Here is a 20267-nt window from a genome sequence, read left to right on the forward strand (position 1 = left end):
CAGCCACAACTGCCATGCACTTGGTGAATATGAGAGGTGCCGCAGACAGGCCGAACAGGAGGACTGTGAACTGGTAGTGGGTGGTGTTCACCACAAACCTGAGATATTTTCTGTGGGACGGAATTTTCGCTATGTAAAAGTAAGTGTCCTTTAAGTCAAAGGCGGCATACCAGTCTCCTGGATCCAGTGAAGGGACGATGGAGGCCAAAGAGACCACGCGGAATTTGAGTTTCTTCATGAACTTGTTTCAGAGTAGCAGCCGTGTTAGTCTGTATTCGCAAAAAGAGAACGAGTATTTGTGGCACCTTAGAGACTAACAAATTTATTTGAGCATAAGCTTTCGTGAGCTACAGCTCACTTGTTGAGTTCTCGCAGATCTAAGATAGGCCTGAGCCCTCCTTTGGCTTTCAGTATTAGGAAATACCGGTAATAGAAGCCCTTGCCCTTCTCATCCCGAGGAACCTCTTCCACTGCCCCTAGCGAAAGGAGCTGCTTGTGAGAGGGGTCCCTGAAGGAGGACAGGGAAGTGGGGGTGGAAGGGTGGGAGGACACAGAATTGGATGGAGAATCCCCTCTCTACCGTGCAGAGCACCCAGCGGTCCAAAGTGATATGGGACCATGCCCGGTAGAAAGGGGATAGTTGGGACGAAAAGGTAATGCAGAGTAGATCCAGTTCTTGATCTGGTACGCTGTCCTCTTGCACGCCTTCATAAGGCCTGTTTCTGTCCCGTAGAAGGCTTGGGTCTTGCCAGAGCCCTGGCCTGAGGATGGGTGCGGCCTCTTCCTGCCACTCCTATTCCTCCTCCAGGAACAGTCCTGTCGGTTTTGCTAGTAAAACCGCAGAGGAGGTTGTGGCTGAAATGCCTATGTTGTGTATACCCAGGGACTTGAGGGTAGCTCTTGTGTCTTTTAAACTGTCCAGTCTTCTGTCTTTTCAGAAAACAATGCCTGACCTTCAAAAGGGTAGTCTGGATGGTCTGTTGGACTTTGTGAGGTAGTCCAGAGACGTGGAGCCATTGTACAGGCGGCCACAGCCGCGCCATAAAGAGCCTCCTGCAAGGAGGCCCTAGAAATGAGTTTGCCTTTGTCCATCAATGCATTAAATTCAGATCGGGAGTCTTGTGGTAACAGCTTGGCAAACTTGGCCATCGCTTCACAGGTATTAGAGGAATATCTGCTAATGATGGCCTGTTGGTTTTCAATCAGGAACTGCAAACCACCCGTGGAGTATACTTTCCTCCCAAATAAGTCAAGTTTTTTTGCCTCCCAGTTTTTAGGGGAGGGTCCCTGGAACCCCTGGCACTCTTTGGTTCACAGCATCCACCACTGGGGAATCGGTGGAGGGTAAGCATGCAAGTACTTGTACCTCTTTGAGAGGACAAAATAGCATCTTTCATTCCTCCCAGGTGTTGGGGGCAAGGAGGCCGGGGTCTGCCACAAAATTTTTATGGTTTCTCTTATAGTTTTAATAAGTGGCAGCACGATACGCAAAAGTCCATGGAGGATGAGCATGTCCACCATGGGATCCAAATCTTCTACCACTTCCTTTGCCTGGATCCCCAGGTTCTGGGCCCCCCTGCGCAACAACTATGGCAGAACCCTACTATCCTCCAATGCTGGGGCCATTGACGTGCCCACAACAGCCTCATCTCGGAAGGACAAAAACACTGGCCCACAGCCCTGGTCATTGCTTGCGGTGCCAAGAGGGTCGCGGTGCTTGTGGGGCTGGCATGCCAATAGTGCCGAGGCTGCTGGTGACTAGGTCAAAGTGACAGGCGATGGCGCAGGAGTCGTGGACCTCATGCCAGTTGCTGCAGAGGGGCAACGTATGCTGAGACAAACAACACCGATCTAGATCTTGACGCCTGATTCTGACCCTGGGCATGATGGTGAGCCCAGGGAGTCCAAAAGGGCCACTGAGTTGGTGGTTTCCACAGAGGTGGCCATGGTGACGGAGGAGGCTGGCGATGTCACCTAGATCTAGACCTCCTGCTGCTGGACCTATCTAAACGATAGGATTCCACCTCGGACTCCGAGGTCTCCAAAAAAAGACGATCACGGAGGAGCGGTACTGGGTAATGATGAAAAGCAGCGCTGAGGCTCTGGGGACTGATACGTTCCCGCACGTGGGCGGCCAGCGCCAGGGAGTGGCATACCAGAGACGGGGAGCGGCGTGACATCATCGCTGGCTTTCCCCTAGATGAAATAGGCAGACTGGCTATCACTGGTGCCGTGTTCCTCCTTGGAGAAGGCGCAGCCATCAGGCAAATAAGGTCCTGTGCCAAATCAAAAGTCTCCGGACTGGAGGGGAGTCGAATGTCCCGGGCATGACGGTCTGGAGAGCGGTAGTGGGATGGACTTGACTGGACCCCTTTTGGGGCAGGAGTTGACGAGCCCCTGGGAGCTGCCCGGCCTGAAGTAGGCTGGGTGGGCTGAGGTCTCCTTGCTGCTGTCTCTTTAGGCTTAGGAGGGAGAGAGTGCCCTTCCTCCTGCCTCTTTTTCTTCTGGGGCACCGGGGATACAGATCGGCACATACCAGAAGTCTTATATTCAGTGACGTGTCGATGTGGGAGTCCCGAGTCTCCTTTCTAGGAACTGACTCGTGCGCCATCAGCACTGTTGCGCTGCACATGGAGGCAGCAGTGCTTGGCATGGGCTCCACCGACCCGAGGTTGGATTGCAGGCAGAGGGCTGCCTCCATGAGAATAAGTCCGAGTCTCTGCTTGCAATCCTTAAGGGTCCTCAGCTGAAACCCTTTACAAATGCAGCACGTGTCCTTTTGGTGACTCTCGCCAAGGTTCTTCAAAGAAGAAGTGTGTGGGTCACTTTTTCACATCAACTTTCCGCAAACTTAACAGAGTTTGAACCCCCGGCAACCAAGGCATTCCCCAGCAGTGGGGGAGAAGTGGGGATGGGGAGCGGGAAGAGGGAGAAGCCCCACAATGAAAACTTAACCTATTAACACTGCTACTGCTAACTTAAGACGAAAACTATTAACGATAAATAAAATACAATGGGACACTGCTAAAGGCGCTTGCAGAAGCAAAAGCAAGGGAAGTTCCAGCTAGCCGTCACTGGCAGGAAAAAGGAACTGAGGGGGTGGTGGGTCAGCAGGGCCCAAGCCAACCCTACAGATGCTGCTAGGAAAAAAAAAATCTTCCAGCTGTCGTGTAAGCAGCGCACGCACACCTGATTGGAATTGACATGAACGAGCATCTGAAGAATATCAATATTCCATGTCATGATTTTATGCAGTGCTTAGCACACCTACATTCTTTAAAGCTAATAAAACTCACATCACCATCACTCTAGAATACAACTACTCAATGAAATGCTAATGCTTGATGGAAGCAAATATTACCTGGCATGTTCCACTGCAGTAGAAGAGGATACTAGTTTTTCCTCCAAAACCATGACCTTCTTTCTTAGCTTGGTCTCTCGGTCCTCCGCAGCTAAAGCTTCCTGTGTATAGGAGTCTTCCATTTCTAAGAGGTGATTGCGCAACCTCTCCAGTTCCTGGTTTAGACGCTGCTCCTTATCACGTAAATGCTGCACCTGGGTAAATATATTTTACGTTCATGACACATACTTCTTTGTGCATAATACCATAAGCAAATCAAATTATTTACTTTGATTTGTATTTAGGGCTGTCAAATGATTAAAAAAATAATCGCAATTAACGGTGAGATAAAAAATAGTCATGATTAGTCGCAGTTTTGATCACACTGTTAAATAATAGAACCACAATTTAAATTATCAATATGTTTGGATGTTTTTCTACATTTTCAAATATAGTGATTTCAATTACAATACAGAATACGAAGTGTACAGTGCTCACTTTATATTATTATTTTCATTACAAATATTTGCATTGTGAAAAACAAAAAAGACATAGTATTTTTCAATTCACCTGTAGTGCAATGTACAAATTTAGAATGGTTTTTTTTACGTAACTGCACTCAAAAACAAAACAATATAAATCTTTAGAGCCTACAAGTCCACTCAGTCCTACTTTTTGTTCAGCCAATCGCTAAGACAAAGAACTTTGTTTACTTTTATGGGAGATAATGCTGCCCGCTTCTTATTTATAACGTCATCTGAAAGTGAGAGCAGGCGGGTTCTGCTTCATAACAAGCCAAAGCAGTGTGGACCAATGCACCCTCATTTTCATCATCAGAGTCAGATACCACCACAGAAGGCTAATTTTCATTTTTGGTGATTCGGGTTCTGTAATTTCCACATCGAAGCGTTGCTCTTTTAAGACTTCTGACAGCATGTTCCCCACCTTGTCCCTTTCAGATTTTGGAAGGCACTTCAGATTCTTAAACCTTGGGTCAAGTGCTGTAGCTATCTTTAGAAATCTCATATTGGTATCTTCTTTGCATTTTGTCAAGTCTGCAGTGAAAGTGTTCTTAAATCGAACAACATATGTTGGGTCATCATCCAAAACCGCCAGAACGTGAAATATATGGCAGAATGCGATACCACAGAGCTGGAGACATAAAATTCTCCCCCAAGGCGTTCAGTCATAAATTTAACAAATGCATTATTTTTTTAATAAGCATTATCAGCATGGAAGCATGGCCTCTGGAGTGATGATTGAAACACGAAGGGGAACACGAATGTTTAGCATATCTGGCGCATAAATACTTTGCAAGTTGGCTAAAACAGTGCCATGCGAACATCTGTTCTCATCTTCAGGTGACACTAAGTAAGAAGCAGGCAGAATTATCTCCTGTAAACAAAACTTGTCTGCCTTAGCAATTAGCTGAACAAGAAGTAGGACTGAGTGGACTTGTAGGCTCTAAAGTTTTACAATGTTTGTTTTAGAGTGCAGTTATGTAAAAAAAATTCTACATTTGTACGTTGCACTTTCACGATAAAGAGATTGTCCTATAGTACTTGAATGAGGTAAACTGAAAAATACTATCTTTTGGGGTTTTTTTAGAGAGCAAATATTTGTAATAAAAAAATATTAATATAAAGTGAGCACTGTACACTTTGCATTCTGTGTTGTAATTGAAAACAATGCATTTGAAAATGTTGAAATACTTCCAAAGTATTTATAATAAATTTAAATTGGTATTTATTATTGTTTAACAGTATGATTAAAACTGCTATTAATCATGACTTATTTAAATTTAGTTAATTTGTTTTCAGAAAATCATAGAATATCAGGGTTGGAAGGGACCTTAGGAGGTCATCTAGTCCAACCCCCTGCTCAAAGCAGGACCAATCCCCAACTGGGTTGAGTGTTAATCGCTTGAGTTAAGTTCAATTAATGGACAGTCCTAATTATATTGCATAGATATACATTTTAGATGCCTTTTTTGGTACTTATCTAAGATCATTCTTAAGGCAAGGTAAATTCCCTGATTTTTCGTATTCACTCACCCTTTTTGAGCTTTAGTCTTGTTTAATGTCATACCTCATTCTGTAGGGCACTGCTCTCCATTTGTTTCTGTTTCAGTGCTAACATGACTTGGTCTCTTTCTTGCTGAAAAGAAACAGCTTTTTCTTGCATTGACTTAACTTCATTTAACAGATGATTCAACTCCCCCATCTTGCCCTTTGGAAGAAGGACATACAATTAAAGAAAGGTTGGAAATGTATAAAAACTTTGAGGAATATATGCTTAACACACTAAACAAGTCTATTATTACTATTTATTAGGCATTTCTGCACAAACAAGCTAGACACTGTATAAAAGGAAGCACAGTTTCTGTCCCAAAGAACTTGCACTCCAAAAAAAGATGAAATAAATAGACAGACATATATGGAAAAAGAGAGTGCTTACTGCACAGAAGATCCTTTGAAGAAACAGTTGTCTGTTTTGCAATGATTTTATTGGCATATTGTCTGATAGATTAAAAACTGTTTCTAAAGTCATCCTACGCTAATACAATGTATTCACTAACTGCAGTAAAATAGATATCTAGCACCCTTCCATTTCCGACATGTGTACTTCAAAATTGCAATTCTCCTAAACACAATTTCTGAAGCTATACTTCCTGTTAAGATAGCTATTTCTAAGTAACGTGATTTGAATCTTCTTTAGGCATGTGGTTTATGTTATTATGTTATTTGTTTACGATAGCTATATGAAAATAAACACATTCCAAAAGGTATAAAGTCAGATGAGTAGAAATGAAATAAAAAAAAAAAACAAAAACAGTGGCTACTAATGTTTTTAGGCACACTATGAACTTTCAGAAATAAAAATAAAATGATTACATAAAAAATGGAATCTTCCATCTGCAGAGATCTGCTCTCTGCATGTATTAAAGTCAAATGATATGATTTTGAACAAAAACACTAGAAGAAACTTCTTTTTATTTAATGACAGATTTCAGAGTAGCAGCCGTGTTAGTCTGTATTCGCAAAAAGAAAAAGGAGTATTTGTGGCACCTTAGAGACTAACAAATTTATTTGAGCATAAGCTTTCATGAGCTACAGCTACAGACGTTCTTGTCAACTGCTGGAAATGGCCCACCTTGATTATCACTATAAAAGGTTCTTCCCCACCCCCGCTCTCCTGCTAGTAATATCTCACCTTAAGTGATCACTCTTGTTACAGTGCGTATGGTAACACCCATTGTTTCATGTTCTCTATGTATATAAATCTCCCCACTGTATTTTCTACTGAATGCATTCGATGAAGTGAGCTGTAGCTCACGAAAGCTTATGCTCAAATAAATCTGTTAGTCTCTAAGGTGCCACAAGTACTCCTTTTCTTTTTATTTAGTTACTACTCTTATTAGCTCTGCACATCCAACATAGCTAAAGAGAGAGCTATACTACCTCATGCAACATCAAATAAATTGTTTACTAAGTTCCAGTCAGTTATATTTGTGAAACCCCATTGAAAACATTTGGGTTGCACTGGTGACACCAAGAGGCCTAATTTAGTCTGCATGACTTTTATTACTGAGCATTATGCAAGAAATGGAAAGAAACAAGTTCGACTCTTAAGAGCCCAGGCTTAGTTTGCAGGGCTGGCCATTAAAAAAAAATCATTTTTTTATTGTAACTGTATTTGATATGGAAGTGATCAAGAGTAAACATGAAACCCCACAATGACATTTTATAATTTTTACATAACCAATCTATTTTAAATCACTGAAGTGCCTTATCATTGCAATTTCATAGTATTTAGTTATAATAGTACAGAGTAAGAAACTTGGACTGGCAGAGTACTTCACAGGTATGTGAAGAAGTTATGAAGACACACACACACACAAAATTTTAACTGCCACTAACACTATGCCATAAAGATTAAAATTACTTTATGAAATTCAAAAACATGTTTAAAATATGAAAAATGTTCTTTTTCAGAGAAATGGTGTTCTACATTCCATATGGTAAATACAAAATGCTCTAAGTGATGCCCAATGTATTATCGTAACTAGACAACGTCAGGTCACTTTGCAGTGATTTATTTAAACATTACTCTTATTAATAGTAATACTTATAACCTTTGAAGACAAATATAGGTTTCTAAGAGATCCTGAACAGAATCTTGCAGTAGGTCACTCAAAACTTTGAAATTCATTCACTTCTGCAAGGTTTCATACAGTAAATGAGAAGCTGCTTTTGGCAAATACCTCCAGACTATATTTGTGAGAATTCAGTCACATGTATGATTTTAAAAGTTTGTACTTTTTCCCTTAAATATTTATAACCAATAGAACAAATAAAAATTCCTCACATACCTGTTCTTTTTCCTTCAATAGTTTTTCAAAAGCAAGAGCTTTTTCTTTCATTGAGTGGGATTCAAATTCTCTTTCTTTCAGCATCATTGAGAACTGCATGTTAGTCTCTTGTAATGCCCGGAATTCGGTTTCTTTCTCCCTGCACCTTGCTACTATTTTTTCATTTTCTTCTTTCAGCTTACAGATGTCCATTTCTAAAATTAGATTTCTTTCTTTAAGATTAGTGACAGCTTGTTTTAAAAGCTCATTTTCATTTTCTTTGTTACTAAGATTTTCACTTACAGAAAGTAACTGATCACTTTTAGATTTAATCAAGAGGTCTTTTTCCCTAAGTGACTTCTGGAAAACATCACATTTTCCCTTTATCTGCTTCATCTCTGGATCAGTGTCCTTTTGACCCTTTCTTTCTAACTCCGATGTTGCAGCCATAGAATCAGACAATCTTTGATTATTTTCCTTAAGAGTTCCGATAGTCACATCTTTTTCTTGTAGCATTTTTTTAAGCTGCTCCAATTCCTGTTGAAGGAATTTGGACGCATCACTGACTATTTCAGGAGGAGTACTACTTGGAATATCTGATGCTTGTGGAACAGAAGAAGCCATCAGCAGCGGTGGTGTTACCATATCAAGTTTTCCCAGAAGAAGATCCTTAGTATTATGAAGCTGTCCTATTCTATGCTGAACTTGTGCTAACTCCTGACTAAAACTTTTCATTTTTTTCTCATTCTGCTCATAACTCTGGATCAAGCCATTATAATCCATCTGTAATTTAGAATTGTTATCACTGTCAACTGAAATTTGTGCCTGAAGCTTGTGTAGCTCCTCTTGGAGATGAACTGACTCATGCTGCATGTTCTGGACTGTAGTCATTACTTGTTGCTTCCACTCTTCCATCTTCTTCACTTGTTGCTTTAATTTATCACGCTCTTGTAAAAGCTCCTCAAACTGATTACTGTTAACACCTCCTGACCCACTGTCAGTACCTATGTTGGATGTCTGTAGGACAGTCAATAAGGTTTGGCATTTTTGACTCAAGGCATCTATTTCAATATCTTTCTCTCGAATGATACGGGACAAATTCTGAACAGTCTCTCTAAACATATCTTGGCTACTACTTTCAAACCGATTAGACAATTTTTGGTTCTCTTCTTGTAACTTCATCAGAGCCGCTTCCTTAGTTGCTACCATATCCATGATTTTATGGTTCTCTGTTTTTAACTGACTGTTTTCTCTAGTTTTTTCACTCAAAACTGCCAGCACCTGTTCTCTTTCCATGGCATAGGCTTGAAGTTGCTGTTGAAGGTACAGAACATCCTGACTATATGACGAAGAGGAAATACTTGCATGGAGAGCTTGTATCTCTAAGTCTCTCTCTTGGATGATCTGAGTGAGTTTACCAACTTGATCTTTAGACAAGTGATCAATTTGTTGAGTTAAAAAGACATTCTTTTCATTCAGAAGCTTAATCTCCCTCTCTCTCTCTCTGATACCTTTTACTAGTCTTTCAATTTCAGACTTAGACAAGTCATGTTTTTCGTGACCATTTTCTCCATTAAGTGACTGGGCTTTGGTTTCTTGAAAGAGATCGGAGGAGTCTGTCTGAAAGACGTGCCTCTCATTGTGCAACTGAGTTTTAATTTGTTCAATTGTCTTCTGCAAACTTTTAATTTCCTCATCTTTCTCCAAGAAAAGCTTTTCATGTTTGACATTAATTTGCTCATACTGAAATTTAGACTCACTTATTTCCCTTTTATGCTCCTGCAAAGACTGTTGAAGTTCCACAGTCTTCTGACTCTGATCTTCAATTGTTTTTTTGTGAAGTTTTATTTCCTCTTCAAGATTATTCTTTATTACGTCTAACTGTGTTATCTCAGTTTCAAGTTCAGTAATAATATCTAGTGTTTTAGGCTCAGTCACAGGTGGAGATCTGCTTTGCTGGTCCTTTAGTCTTTCAATCTCTTCTTTCAGATGATTGTTTTCTTCTTTCATGGTTGCAAGACTTTTGTCCTTTTCTTCTAAATTTTGTCTTAAAATCTCATGCTTTTTGGAATCCTTAACATATTCCTCAAGTTCCTGTTGTAACTCTAGAGCTCTATTTTTAAATTTTTCAACAAACACCTCTTTCTCTTTTATGAGTTCTGTCAACTGCTTTTGTCCTCCTAAGCTAGTTGTCAACATCTCTTTAGTTTCTTCATGGTCGGCTTCCATCTGCAAAATGTTCCTTTTGAGTTCTGCTATTTCAAAGTCACTTTCTTGATTGCACTTCACTAGACGCTCATGTTCAAGCTGTAATGCAGTGGTGTTCATGTTACGTGCATTTGACAGGTTCTCAATGGTTTGTTCATATTTTTGTGCTTGTTCCAACAGCTGCTTTTTGGTCTGGCTTAATTCAGTTTCCAACTGTCCTTTTTCCATTTTCAAAGCCTCCAACATCGTATCTTTTTCCAGGGAAACCTTATTTTTCTCAGCAAAGGCTTCATGCAACTGCTGTTTTAGTTCTTCACAGACTGTCAGCAGCTTTCCATTTTCTATTTTAAGATCACAAACTGATTTCTCCAAATTTTGGTTTAGTTGTTTATTTTCTGAAATGTCTTTATTTAGTTTTGCAATTTCTGCTTCTCTTTCTTTAAGTAAAAGATCTTGATAGTTACTGTTAGATTCTTGATTCATTATCTTTGTTAACTCATTCTGGGAAACAGAAAGTTCCTCCTCTTTTTGTTTCAGATTTTGCTTCAATTCTGCAATTTCCATTTTATTATTTAAGTTACAATCTTGGGATTTCTTTAGTTGTTCTTGTAAATCCTTAATGTTATGCTGAAGCTGCTGATTATTCATATGCAAATCATTAAGTGCAAATGTACAGTGGTTCATTTTTGATTTCTGGGTTTCTAGTTCCTTACTCATTTCCATCTTCTCAGCTTCTACTTCAGACACTTTCTTTCTTTCAAAATTTATGTCAAGTTTCAGCTGGTTGATGGTACTATCAGGTTCTATATGCTGTTTTGATAGCTGCTCTTTCAGGGTAATCATATGCTAAAACGAACAGAAACAAGAGCTTTCATTCATTTAATCATCTGGATAACAAAAGAATGTAAAGGATTTTTTTTTTTAAAAAAAAGGAATTGACTGAGCAGTCATTTTCAAATTATTTCAAATAAAAATATATTCCATCAAACTTACAGAATCTCTCCCCAAAAGAATAACTCAAATGTAAAAGTCAAAAATTTCCATGATTTCTCAGGATAATTAAATTGGCATGAATAAACATCCATTTTAGCTGTGTACTTCCAAATATTTTAAGCTATTATTTAGAACTAGTGAGGCATTAAATCAAGTCACAAATAAGTAAATGTGATTAATGTTCATTCACATGAATACATAAATATAAATTAACATACAGTCTGTAACACATGAAAAGTGTTTATATTTGAATTGCACAAAACTACTTAAATTGGTATAGCATGCCTGCCTAATATAGACCATATCAGAATATTTGGGACTCAAACAGAGGTTAATCATGTTATTAGAAACTATAGGAATATTTCTTCCATTTCAGTCTTTATTAAAAAGCCTATGGAAAATATGGAACATTTAAGACTGTATTTTAAAGTCATGGTCAAAACACAATGACATTAGCACACAACAGCAACGACAAATTTATTGAATATTCACTTTTCAATAGACAGCTCCGTTTCAGAAGATTTTTATGTTAAAAATCCAATAATTAACAAAACGTACTGTCCTTTTATGGACTTGCTTGAGCACCCCTAAGAGGGGTCAGTGCTTCCCAAAAGCAGACAGCGTAAGGTTTTCAGATATACCATAATAATTCTATCAAGCCACTGGAGTTCAAGTGATGTTCTGGAAGGAAATAGCATATTACATTTAAAAAAGAGAACCTATTTTGGTCTACAAGATAGCTTAAACCATGAAGTTTTAACATCAAAGAAACCCCAGGTGTATATAAGATTTGGTTAAGACAAAGAAACTTTTTTCAACTAGGTCAACTGAACATTTGGAACTTTAAAATTCTTAACACAGCAGTAACAAAATACAATTGAAAATTTGACACACAGCTCATTTATTATAAGCTGCACAGTGATGCATACAGTTAAGTTGCCCGACACTTTCCACGATAAGACTTTGTTTTCAATTAATTTTGCTAAACAAACCATTTAGGCTGAAATTTCCCATGCCAGCTGCCCAAGGCTGATGTTCTGGGGACAGTTTCAATTAAAATGCTTCAACCATTTTTGAGAATGAGATTAGTAAAAAAAACACACTTTTGCCTGCATTAACAAACTCTTTACAATAGTTTCAATTAGCATCTCTAGCACCTCCATACATTGGAGGGACTTGACATTTTGTAGTGGAGGAATTGGGGGGAGGGAGGAAGAGTCGTCTCTCCCACTAACACTAGTGATGTGCTTTTGTTGTCCCTGAGAAAATTCATCCAAATTTGGCAAAGTTCTAATCCTTTGGGAAAAAAAGTCTGTTTGCACATGCTCAGTAGAGAGACACTACAGTTTTGCAGCTAAATTCTCTGAAGATTTCATTTGCACTGAGCATACTCCACTCCTCACAGTGCTCAGGTGCTGACTAGACTGCACATGAGCCGTTCCCACAGTGTGCTGGAGCATGCACCATCTTGTGGCTTCAGGGACTGAACAGGACCCTCACTGCAATTGCTCTCCTGCCTGCCAAGAGCTGCTGTAGTGACAAGGACAGGAACTGAGAGCAACTCTCGATGCCCTCTCTGCGGACATGCAGGCAAAGTAGAAGCGAAAGAAGCTACCCGACTCAAATGAAGAATAAGGGTGAGGGTAAGGCAGGGGCAGAAGGGTCTATAACACACTCCTTAACAGGACCTAGAATTTAAACCATTATTCTAGAGCCTCAATATTCTTTTGCTGTTTAGCAAACAGCAGTGAAATCCACCTGACAGCGTGTCTTCACTCCTCATCTAATGGCAGGTCCACAAGGAAGGTGACAGCTTTCCATTGCTACCAGTTACTCTATTAGCTCATATGGGAGAGGTCTATGCTACGAATCTAAAGATCCATGGCAGAGGCCTACGCTATGGATCTAAAGATCCCAATCCTACAGATGACCCACACGGGGACCAACATGGTTCCATATAACTGAAAGAAAAAGAATTTCCTCAAGCTTTTTAAAAACATAAGAAATTACATTTAAAAAAATACATCTAGAATTTAAATTAATTTAAAAATTAAGAAAACACTGAGGTAGCAAAGTAAAAAGCCTATAAAGTGCTTGAATAAGGTTGCCCATTCAACCTTAATTCATCCTCCTTGTGCAGATGTATTACTGGTCAAGCTTGCGTCATTTCTTTGTTTGGGTGTAATGCAATAACTTCTGACCATCACATCCAATCAATTCCAAAAATTAAGGGAATATTCTAAGCATTAATGGGCAGAACACTAAACATTTTGGTGAAAAATATGAAAACCTTAAAGGGAAAACGCGGGACACATTAAGCATCTGGCTAGCAGAGCTAACACCTCCAACCACCCTTGTAATTGTCCATAAATTGAAGAACTTATTTATCGCACCCATTAACATATTCCAGCATAACAAACCCCCTCATTTGAGTTCTGCTAATCCCCCCAATGCTGCTGACATATTGAAAGGGAAAGGAGACTAAGAATGGTGGTGGGGAATAAAGGTACACACAGACGGAGAAGGAGAAGGAGGGATCCTGGTATAGGGGCGTGAAGAAATAGGGGCAGGCACAATCTCTGGCAGGAGAAAAAGGGGGACCTGGAAATGGGGGCATACAGAACCCCTGGCATGGGAAGGAGGGAGAAATGGGGGGCACACAGATCCCTGACTGAGGGGGTAAAGATCCTAATTTGGGGCCACACATAGCTCTTGGCATGAGGGGAAATGGAGGGGTCACAAAGAACCCCTAATGGGAGGGGGGGAGAATGGGGAACCTTGGTACAGTTCGGAAGGAAGGTCCAGTGGTGCACATAGCCTCTTGCATGGGAGGGAGATTGAGGGACCCTGGTATGGGGGAAGAGGTAATGAGACAGCACACAGAGCCCCTGGAATGGGGAGTTACACAGAACACTTGGTGGAGGTGAGAATGGAGGACAGAAAGCAAAGAACCTCTGGTACTGGACTGTGTGTATGCAGTGAGTCACTGAAGTAAAAGGGGAATAGAAGGGTGGCACACAAGAGGCTTGTTGGAATGAATGCAAGGAGTCGCTGGTGTGTGCAAAGATCACAGATAGGAGGAAGAATTTAATCAGAAAAATGTGAATGATGCTTGGGAATCCTTTACTAGATGTCCCAAAAGGCACAATCTCTCAATCAAGGAGAAAGGCTGTGCTATAAAAAATGTGACAAATGGAAGAAAGGGAAAGTTGATACTAACGAATATAAATCAGAGTTAGGAATTGTAGAAAATTGATAAGGGAAGCCCAGGGACAGAAGGAGACATCTATGGCCCGGAGAATTAAGGATAACAAGATGGAGTTTTTAAAATATATTAGGAACAAAAAGAATCCTGACAATGGTATTGGCCCATTACTAGATGGACATGGTAGAATTATCAATAATAATGCAGAAAAGGCAGAAGTGTTCAATAAATATAACTGTTCTATATTTGGGGAAAAACAGATTTAGTCTCATCATATGGTGATAACACACTTTCCATTCCACTCACATCTCTGGAGAATGTTAAACAGTAGCTAATAAAGTTAGACATCTTAAAATAAGCAGTTCCAGCCACCTTGTATTCAAGAGTTATAAAAGAATTGCCCGCTGAGCTAGCTGGACCATTAATGTTTATTTTCAATTGATCTTGGAATACTGGGGAAGTTCCAGAAGACTGAAAGAAAGCTCATGTGCCAATTTTTAAAAAGGGTAAATGAGATATCCAGTTAATTATAGGCCTGACAGCCTGACATCAATTCTGGGAAAAGAATATAATGGCTCATTTGGGATGCAATTAATAAAGAATTAAAGAAGAGTAATGTAATTAAGGCAAATCAACATGGGTTTATAGAAAACAGATCCTGTCAAACAAACTTGATATCTGTTGTTGATGAAATTGTTATGGGGTGATCCCCTGTGAGTCCTTTCAGGCCTTAAGTAAAGCTCAAACCACTTCATGTCTCCTTTACCACCATCATATTTTATTTTGTTGTTCCAGCAGCTTCTACCTGTAGTGCTATTTACTTATATTTACAAGCCCTAGGCCAGCTCCACCACTTGCTTCTGGAGAAGGGAATAGAAATGGCAGCAGTCAACCCGGCCCAGTTCTGCTTTCCTTCTTGTTCTCAGCTCCCCCTTCCCTGGCTTCCTTCCTCTCAAATTATAGACTCCCAGATACTAGGGTTGCATCCCCCTCTAATTAGCCCTTCAGCTGTAGCTCTATTCAGCTGATTGACCCTTCTCAATTAATCTATATTGGTGGGGATTTGAGAGACAGGATGCTGAGTCAGCTCCTGATTCAGCTCACCCAGATACAGAGATTACAAATTTGTTTGATAAATATAATAGTGCTGATGTAATACACTTAGACTTCTGTCAGGCACTTGACTTGGCACCACACAACATTCCAATTAAAAAACTAGAATAATATAAAATTAACATGGCACCGATTAAATGGTTTAAAAACTGCTAACTGATGGGTCTCAAAATGTAACTGTAAACAGGGAATTGTCATCAAAGAGGTCTGTTTCCAGGGAGGTTCCTCTGGGATTGTTATCTTGGCCCTATGCTATTTAACATGTTTATCAAATGACCTGGAAGAAAACATAAAATCATCACTGATAACATTTGCAGATGAAAAAATTGGAGAAGTGGTCAATAATGAAGATGAGGTATCTCTGATTCAGAAAGATCTGGATCACTTGGTAAACTAGATGCAAGCAAACAGTGTGTGTTTTAATAATTTAAATGTAAATGTATACACCTAGGAATAAAGAATGTAGGCCATATTTTACATTAACAGAGGACTCTATCCTGGAAGCAGCGACCCTGACAAAGATTTGGAGGTTGTGGTGGATACTCGGCTATACGTGAGCTCCCAGTGAGATGCTGGGGTCAAAAGATCTAATGCAATCCTGAGATGCATTAACAGGGGAATCTCGAGTAGTAGTAGTAGAGAAGTCATTTTATCAGTGTATTTGGCTCTAGCACAGGGGTGGGCAAACCTTTTGGCCCGAGGGCCACATCTGGGTGGGGAAATTGCATGCAGGGCCATGAACTTAGGGCTGGGGCAGCAGGTTGGGGTGCAGGGGTGTGGTGTGCAGGAAGGGGCTCAAGGCAAGGGGTTGGGGTGCAGCAGGGATGCGGGGTGCAGGAGGGGGCTCAGGGCAGGGATCCAGGACAGGTGTGGCAGGGGGCTCAAGGCAGGGGATTTAGGGGGCTCAAGGCAGGGGATTTAGGGGGCTCAAGGCAGGGGGTTGGAGGGCGCAAGGGGCTCAGGGCATGGGTTTGGGGTGCAGCAAGTTTTCGAGGTGTGGGCTCTGGCCTGGTGCTGCTTACCTGGAGCGGCTCCGGAGTGGCATCGGCACGCAGTGGGGCTAAGAGCCCTCTGCCTCCCCTGGCCCCGCCCCGCTCCTGAAAGTGGCCGGTACCATGTCCTTGTGGCCCCTGGAGGGGGGCAGAGGGCTCCACGTGCTGCCCTCGCCTGCAGGTACCTTCCCCAAAGCTCCCATTGTTCCCCCTACAATAACCTTGTGACCTCCCTGCCCCCCCAAACTCCTTTTTGGGTCAGGACCCCTACAATTACAATACCGTGAGATTTCAAATTTAAATAGCTGAAATTTACAATTTTTAAAATCCTACGACTGTGAAATTGACCAAAACGGACCTTGAATTTGGTAGGGACCAATAATACCAATTATTGTGGTATTGGCCATTTTCCTTCTGAAAAGTCGAATAGTTAATCTGAAACAAATGCATTTCAAATACATTTTTAAAACCCAAATAGCAGTTAAAATAGTGACAAATATAAAACTATTAATATTTGATTGATTAAAAATAATCTGTGACCACTAAGTTTCACATATTTTGCTCAAAATCTGATTTTTTTTTTAAAATTAAGATGTTATGCTACTATAAACTAATAAAATGTAAAGCTGATAAAAGGAAATACTTTTTATATAACACATTGCTAACATGAACTCATTGTCACAAGTATTTATGGAGGTCAAGATTTTATTAGGATTATATAAACCTAAATATATTTTGGGTACTGCAACATTCCTAAAAAGGGAAATAAACCCTCATGCTAGAGGGCACATGATAACCACTACCTGACAGAAATTAGTAAGAAATTTCCATTGTGGGTAGCGGGTATGTTATTCCATAATTGTCCATCATAAAGGGAAGGGTAACAACCTTCCTGTATACAGTACTATAAAATCCCTCTTGGACAGAGGCACAATATCCTTTTACCTGTAAAGGGTTAAGAAGCTCAGGTAACCTGGCTGGCACCTAACCAAAAGGACCAATAAGGGGACAAGATACTTTCAAATCGGGGGGCGGGGGGGGGGAGGAAGGCTTTTGTCTGTCTGTTCTGTGTCCTTGCCGGAGAGAGATCAAGAAAGCAAGCAATCCAACTCCATTAGAATTAGTAAGTACTAGCAAGGAAATGCGTTAGTTTACTTTTGTTTTGGTTTGTGATTTTCTCTGTGCTGAGGGGAAGGTGTATTCCTGGTTTTCTTTTTGGAACTTTAAAGTTTTTGCCCAGAGGGAAATCCTCTGTTTTAAATGATTGCCCTGTGAGGTTAGCTTCCCTTCTAATTTTACAGAGGTGCTTCTTTTACCTTTTTTCTTTCTAATAAAGTTCTGTTTCTTTTAAGAGCCTGACTGTTGTCTATTGTTTCTCTATTGTCCTAAGACCCAGGGGTTTGGGTCTGTGATCACTTTGTAACCAATTGGTTAGGATATTATTCTCAAGCCTCCCCAGGAAACGGGGTGTAAGGGCTTGGGGGGGATATTTTGGGGGAATAGGAAGTCCAAGCGGTCCTTTCCCTGATTCTTTGTTAAATCACTTGGCGGTGACAGCGTACCCTCCAAGGGCAAAGAGTTTGTGCCTTGGGGGAGTTTGTGCCTTAGGGAAGTTCTACCCTATGCTGGTAGAAATAAACTTGGGGGTCTTTCATGTGGTCCCCACATCTGTACCCTAGAGTTCAGAGTGGGGAAGAAACCCTGACAGTCCACTACAGGATTTCTTGCATTTCCTTGAAGCATCTGGTAACAGTCACTGTCAGGAAGGAGACTGGACTAAATAAACCACTGGTCTTATCCAGTATGGCAAGAAGAGATTATTGGGAACATAATAGGTCCTGATATCTGTGAGCAAAGATTAATATCACACACTGAATGTCTAAAAAGTAAAGAAGTCCATTAATTCTCGGCAATATTTGTTACCTGCATAGTTTCTTGATTCTGCTTGTCCAATTCTTCTAATTCTGCTGTTAGTGTTGCTCTTTCTATAATACTTTCTTTGAGTTCATGCTCTTTCCTTTCCAATTTCTGCCTTAATTGATTTAATTCCAAGTTCTGGTCTTCAGTAGATGCAGATGTAATATCCTCATCTTTATGTTGTAAATTTGCCAGTTTCTTCTGAAGTTCTTCCTTATATTAGACATAAATTGGATTTTATATTATTATTCAAGTTTTTAAACACTGGTTTTGAAAACAGGCTTTATATTTAGTCAACCAGAGCATTTTAAGTTTGAACAAAAAAGCAAGCCTTTTGGACATTAGAAACACAAATTTACTTGAGTTTTATCCTAACTAAGCATTATTCAGTGTGAGGAAGGTGATTCATTAACATTAATAAATATAGATATGTAAAAATATTTTCATCAAAAATCCCAGTGCAATTTATAACTGTGCACAAAGAAGAATCACATAATCCACAAGTGAAATCTGTCCTCAACTGGTGTAAAATTGTCATAGCTGCATAATGGATGTGGCTCTTGGGGCACAGCATGATGCACAATGGAAGAGGGAAGGGAGGGTTTTGACCAAGGGTATCTAAGTAAATCTCTGACGAAAAACGCAATGGGACTTCTAGTGTCCATGCCGAGTAGAGTGGACCTCAGTTTGAAAGTCCTTCCAAACACATAGTAAACTACATGGAACTCTGATTACCATAGAATAATGAGTCAAAAAGTTAGAGGTTGCTCACTATGTGCAGTAACGTTCATTGAGATGTGTGTTCCTATCAGTGCTCCACTGTAGGTGATGTAGCAGCACCCCTTGCACCTGGGATTGGAGATCTTCGGTAGCACTGCCCGTTGGGCCACACAGGTGCTTCTCCCTGTCTCACGCCATAAGTGGGCATCTATATATAGTGCTGTGGAGCCAACTGTCCTCAGTTCCTTCTCTACCGCAGAGTTTATCTTTGAGTTCCGAAGTTGAGGAGAGGAGGGCGGATAGTGGAGCACCCATAGGGGGACACATCTTGAAGAACCTCAGTTACTGCACATGGTGAGTAACCTTCTCTTCTTCGAGTAGTGTCCCTCTGGGTGCTTCACTGTAGAGCAGTGCCCACAGATGGAAGGCTGGGGCTTTGGAGTGGTGTCCACTAAGGAGAGGACAGTGTGTCTTTGTAGGGCATCTGATGCTGCAACATAGGTAGTTCATAGTGTTGGCCAAAAGCATCCATGGATGCCCAGGAGGCACTTTGCAAATGCCAGTGATCGGCACATTGTTGAGAAAGGCAATCAATCAATGTGGAGAGAGAGAGCAAATGGAATGCACTCGAGTTCCAGGTGGAGGTAGCTGGTTGTGCAGTTGATAAAGGCATATGCACTGTGAGAGCCACTTGGAAATATATTGTTTGGATGCAGCCACTCCCTTTAATCATTTGGCGGTTGAGAGGAATAAGCACGACAACTGTCTGAGAGATTTAGTTCCATCAAGGTAAAGGTTAATGCTCACCTAATGTCTAAGGTGTGTAGCACTGCTTCGTATTGGTTGATATGCGGTTCGGGAAGAAGCAGGGAAGGTGGATAAGTTGGTTCAAATGGAAGGAAATCGGCACCATGGCTAGGAATTTTGGATGCATAACATGACATTGTCCTTATAAAAAACTGTATATGGGGGGGAAGAGGAGGGCGATGCCATAAGAGTCCCTATTTCTCCTCCTTGTCAGGCAGATATGATAGCTACAAGAAACACTGTTTTCATGGAAAGATGTAAGCGCATGTAAGTGGGCTCAAATGGTGGTCTGGTAAGACAGTTCAAGATGAGGTTGGGATCCCAGGGTGGGATCGTATGTGAGGGTAAAGGTTCTAAAGGCCTTTAAGGATCTCTTCATGAACAGGGTATGTGAATATGGAATAACCATCTATCTTGGGGTGGGGAATGCTGTGATGGCAGCCAAGTGCACACGAACAGAGCTTGTAGAGAAGCCCGATCTTTTAAGATCTAATATATAATCTAGAATGAATGGTAATGGGGCATTTATCACAGACATGTTCGGCTGTGCACCAGGATCGGAATCGTTCCCAATTTTTGAGGCAAGTATGGTGAGTCGTCTCACTTATTTAAGAGAGCCTC

At 40.7% G+C, this 20267-nt stretch overlaps 1 protein-coding gene across 2 annotated transcripts in view; it reads right to left on the reverse strand.

The window, feature by feature from the left end:
* TRIP11 (thyroid hormone receptor interactor 11) overlaps positions 1-20267 on the reverse strand; it is an 87878-nt gene that overhangs the window by 35310 nt on the left and 32301 nt on the right. For both annotated transcript variants that reach the window (XR_006281859.1, XM_038405953.2), the window contains exons 10-13: positions 18126-18332; positions 7713-10745; positions 5429-5569; positions 3362-3555 (exon numbers count right to left, since the gene is read on the reverse strand). Coding sequence is in view for 1 of the 2 variants with exons in the window: in XM_038405953.2 (XP_038261881.1) it covers positions 3362-3555; positions 5429-5569; positions 7713-10745; positions 18126-18332 (3575 nt within the window). In the remaining variant the exon portion in view is untranslated. The remainder of the gene's footprint in view (positions 1-3361; positions 3556-5428; positions 5570-7712; positions 10746-18125; positions 18333-20267) is intronic.

Source organism: Dermochelys coriacea, chromosome 6 (assembly GCF_009764565.3).
Source record: "Dermochelys coriacea isolate rDerCor1 chromosome 6, rDerCor1.pri.v4, whole genome shotgun sequence".
Lineage (NCBI taxonomy): Eukaryota > Metazoa > Chordata > Testudines > Dermochelyidae > Dermochelys > Dermochelys coriacea.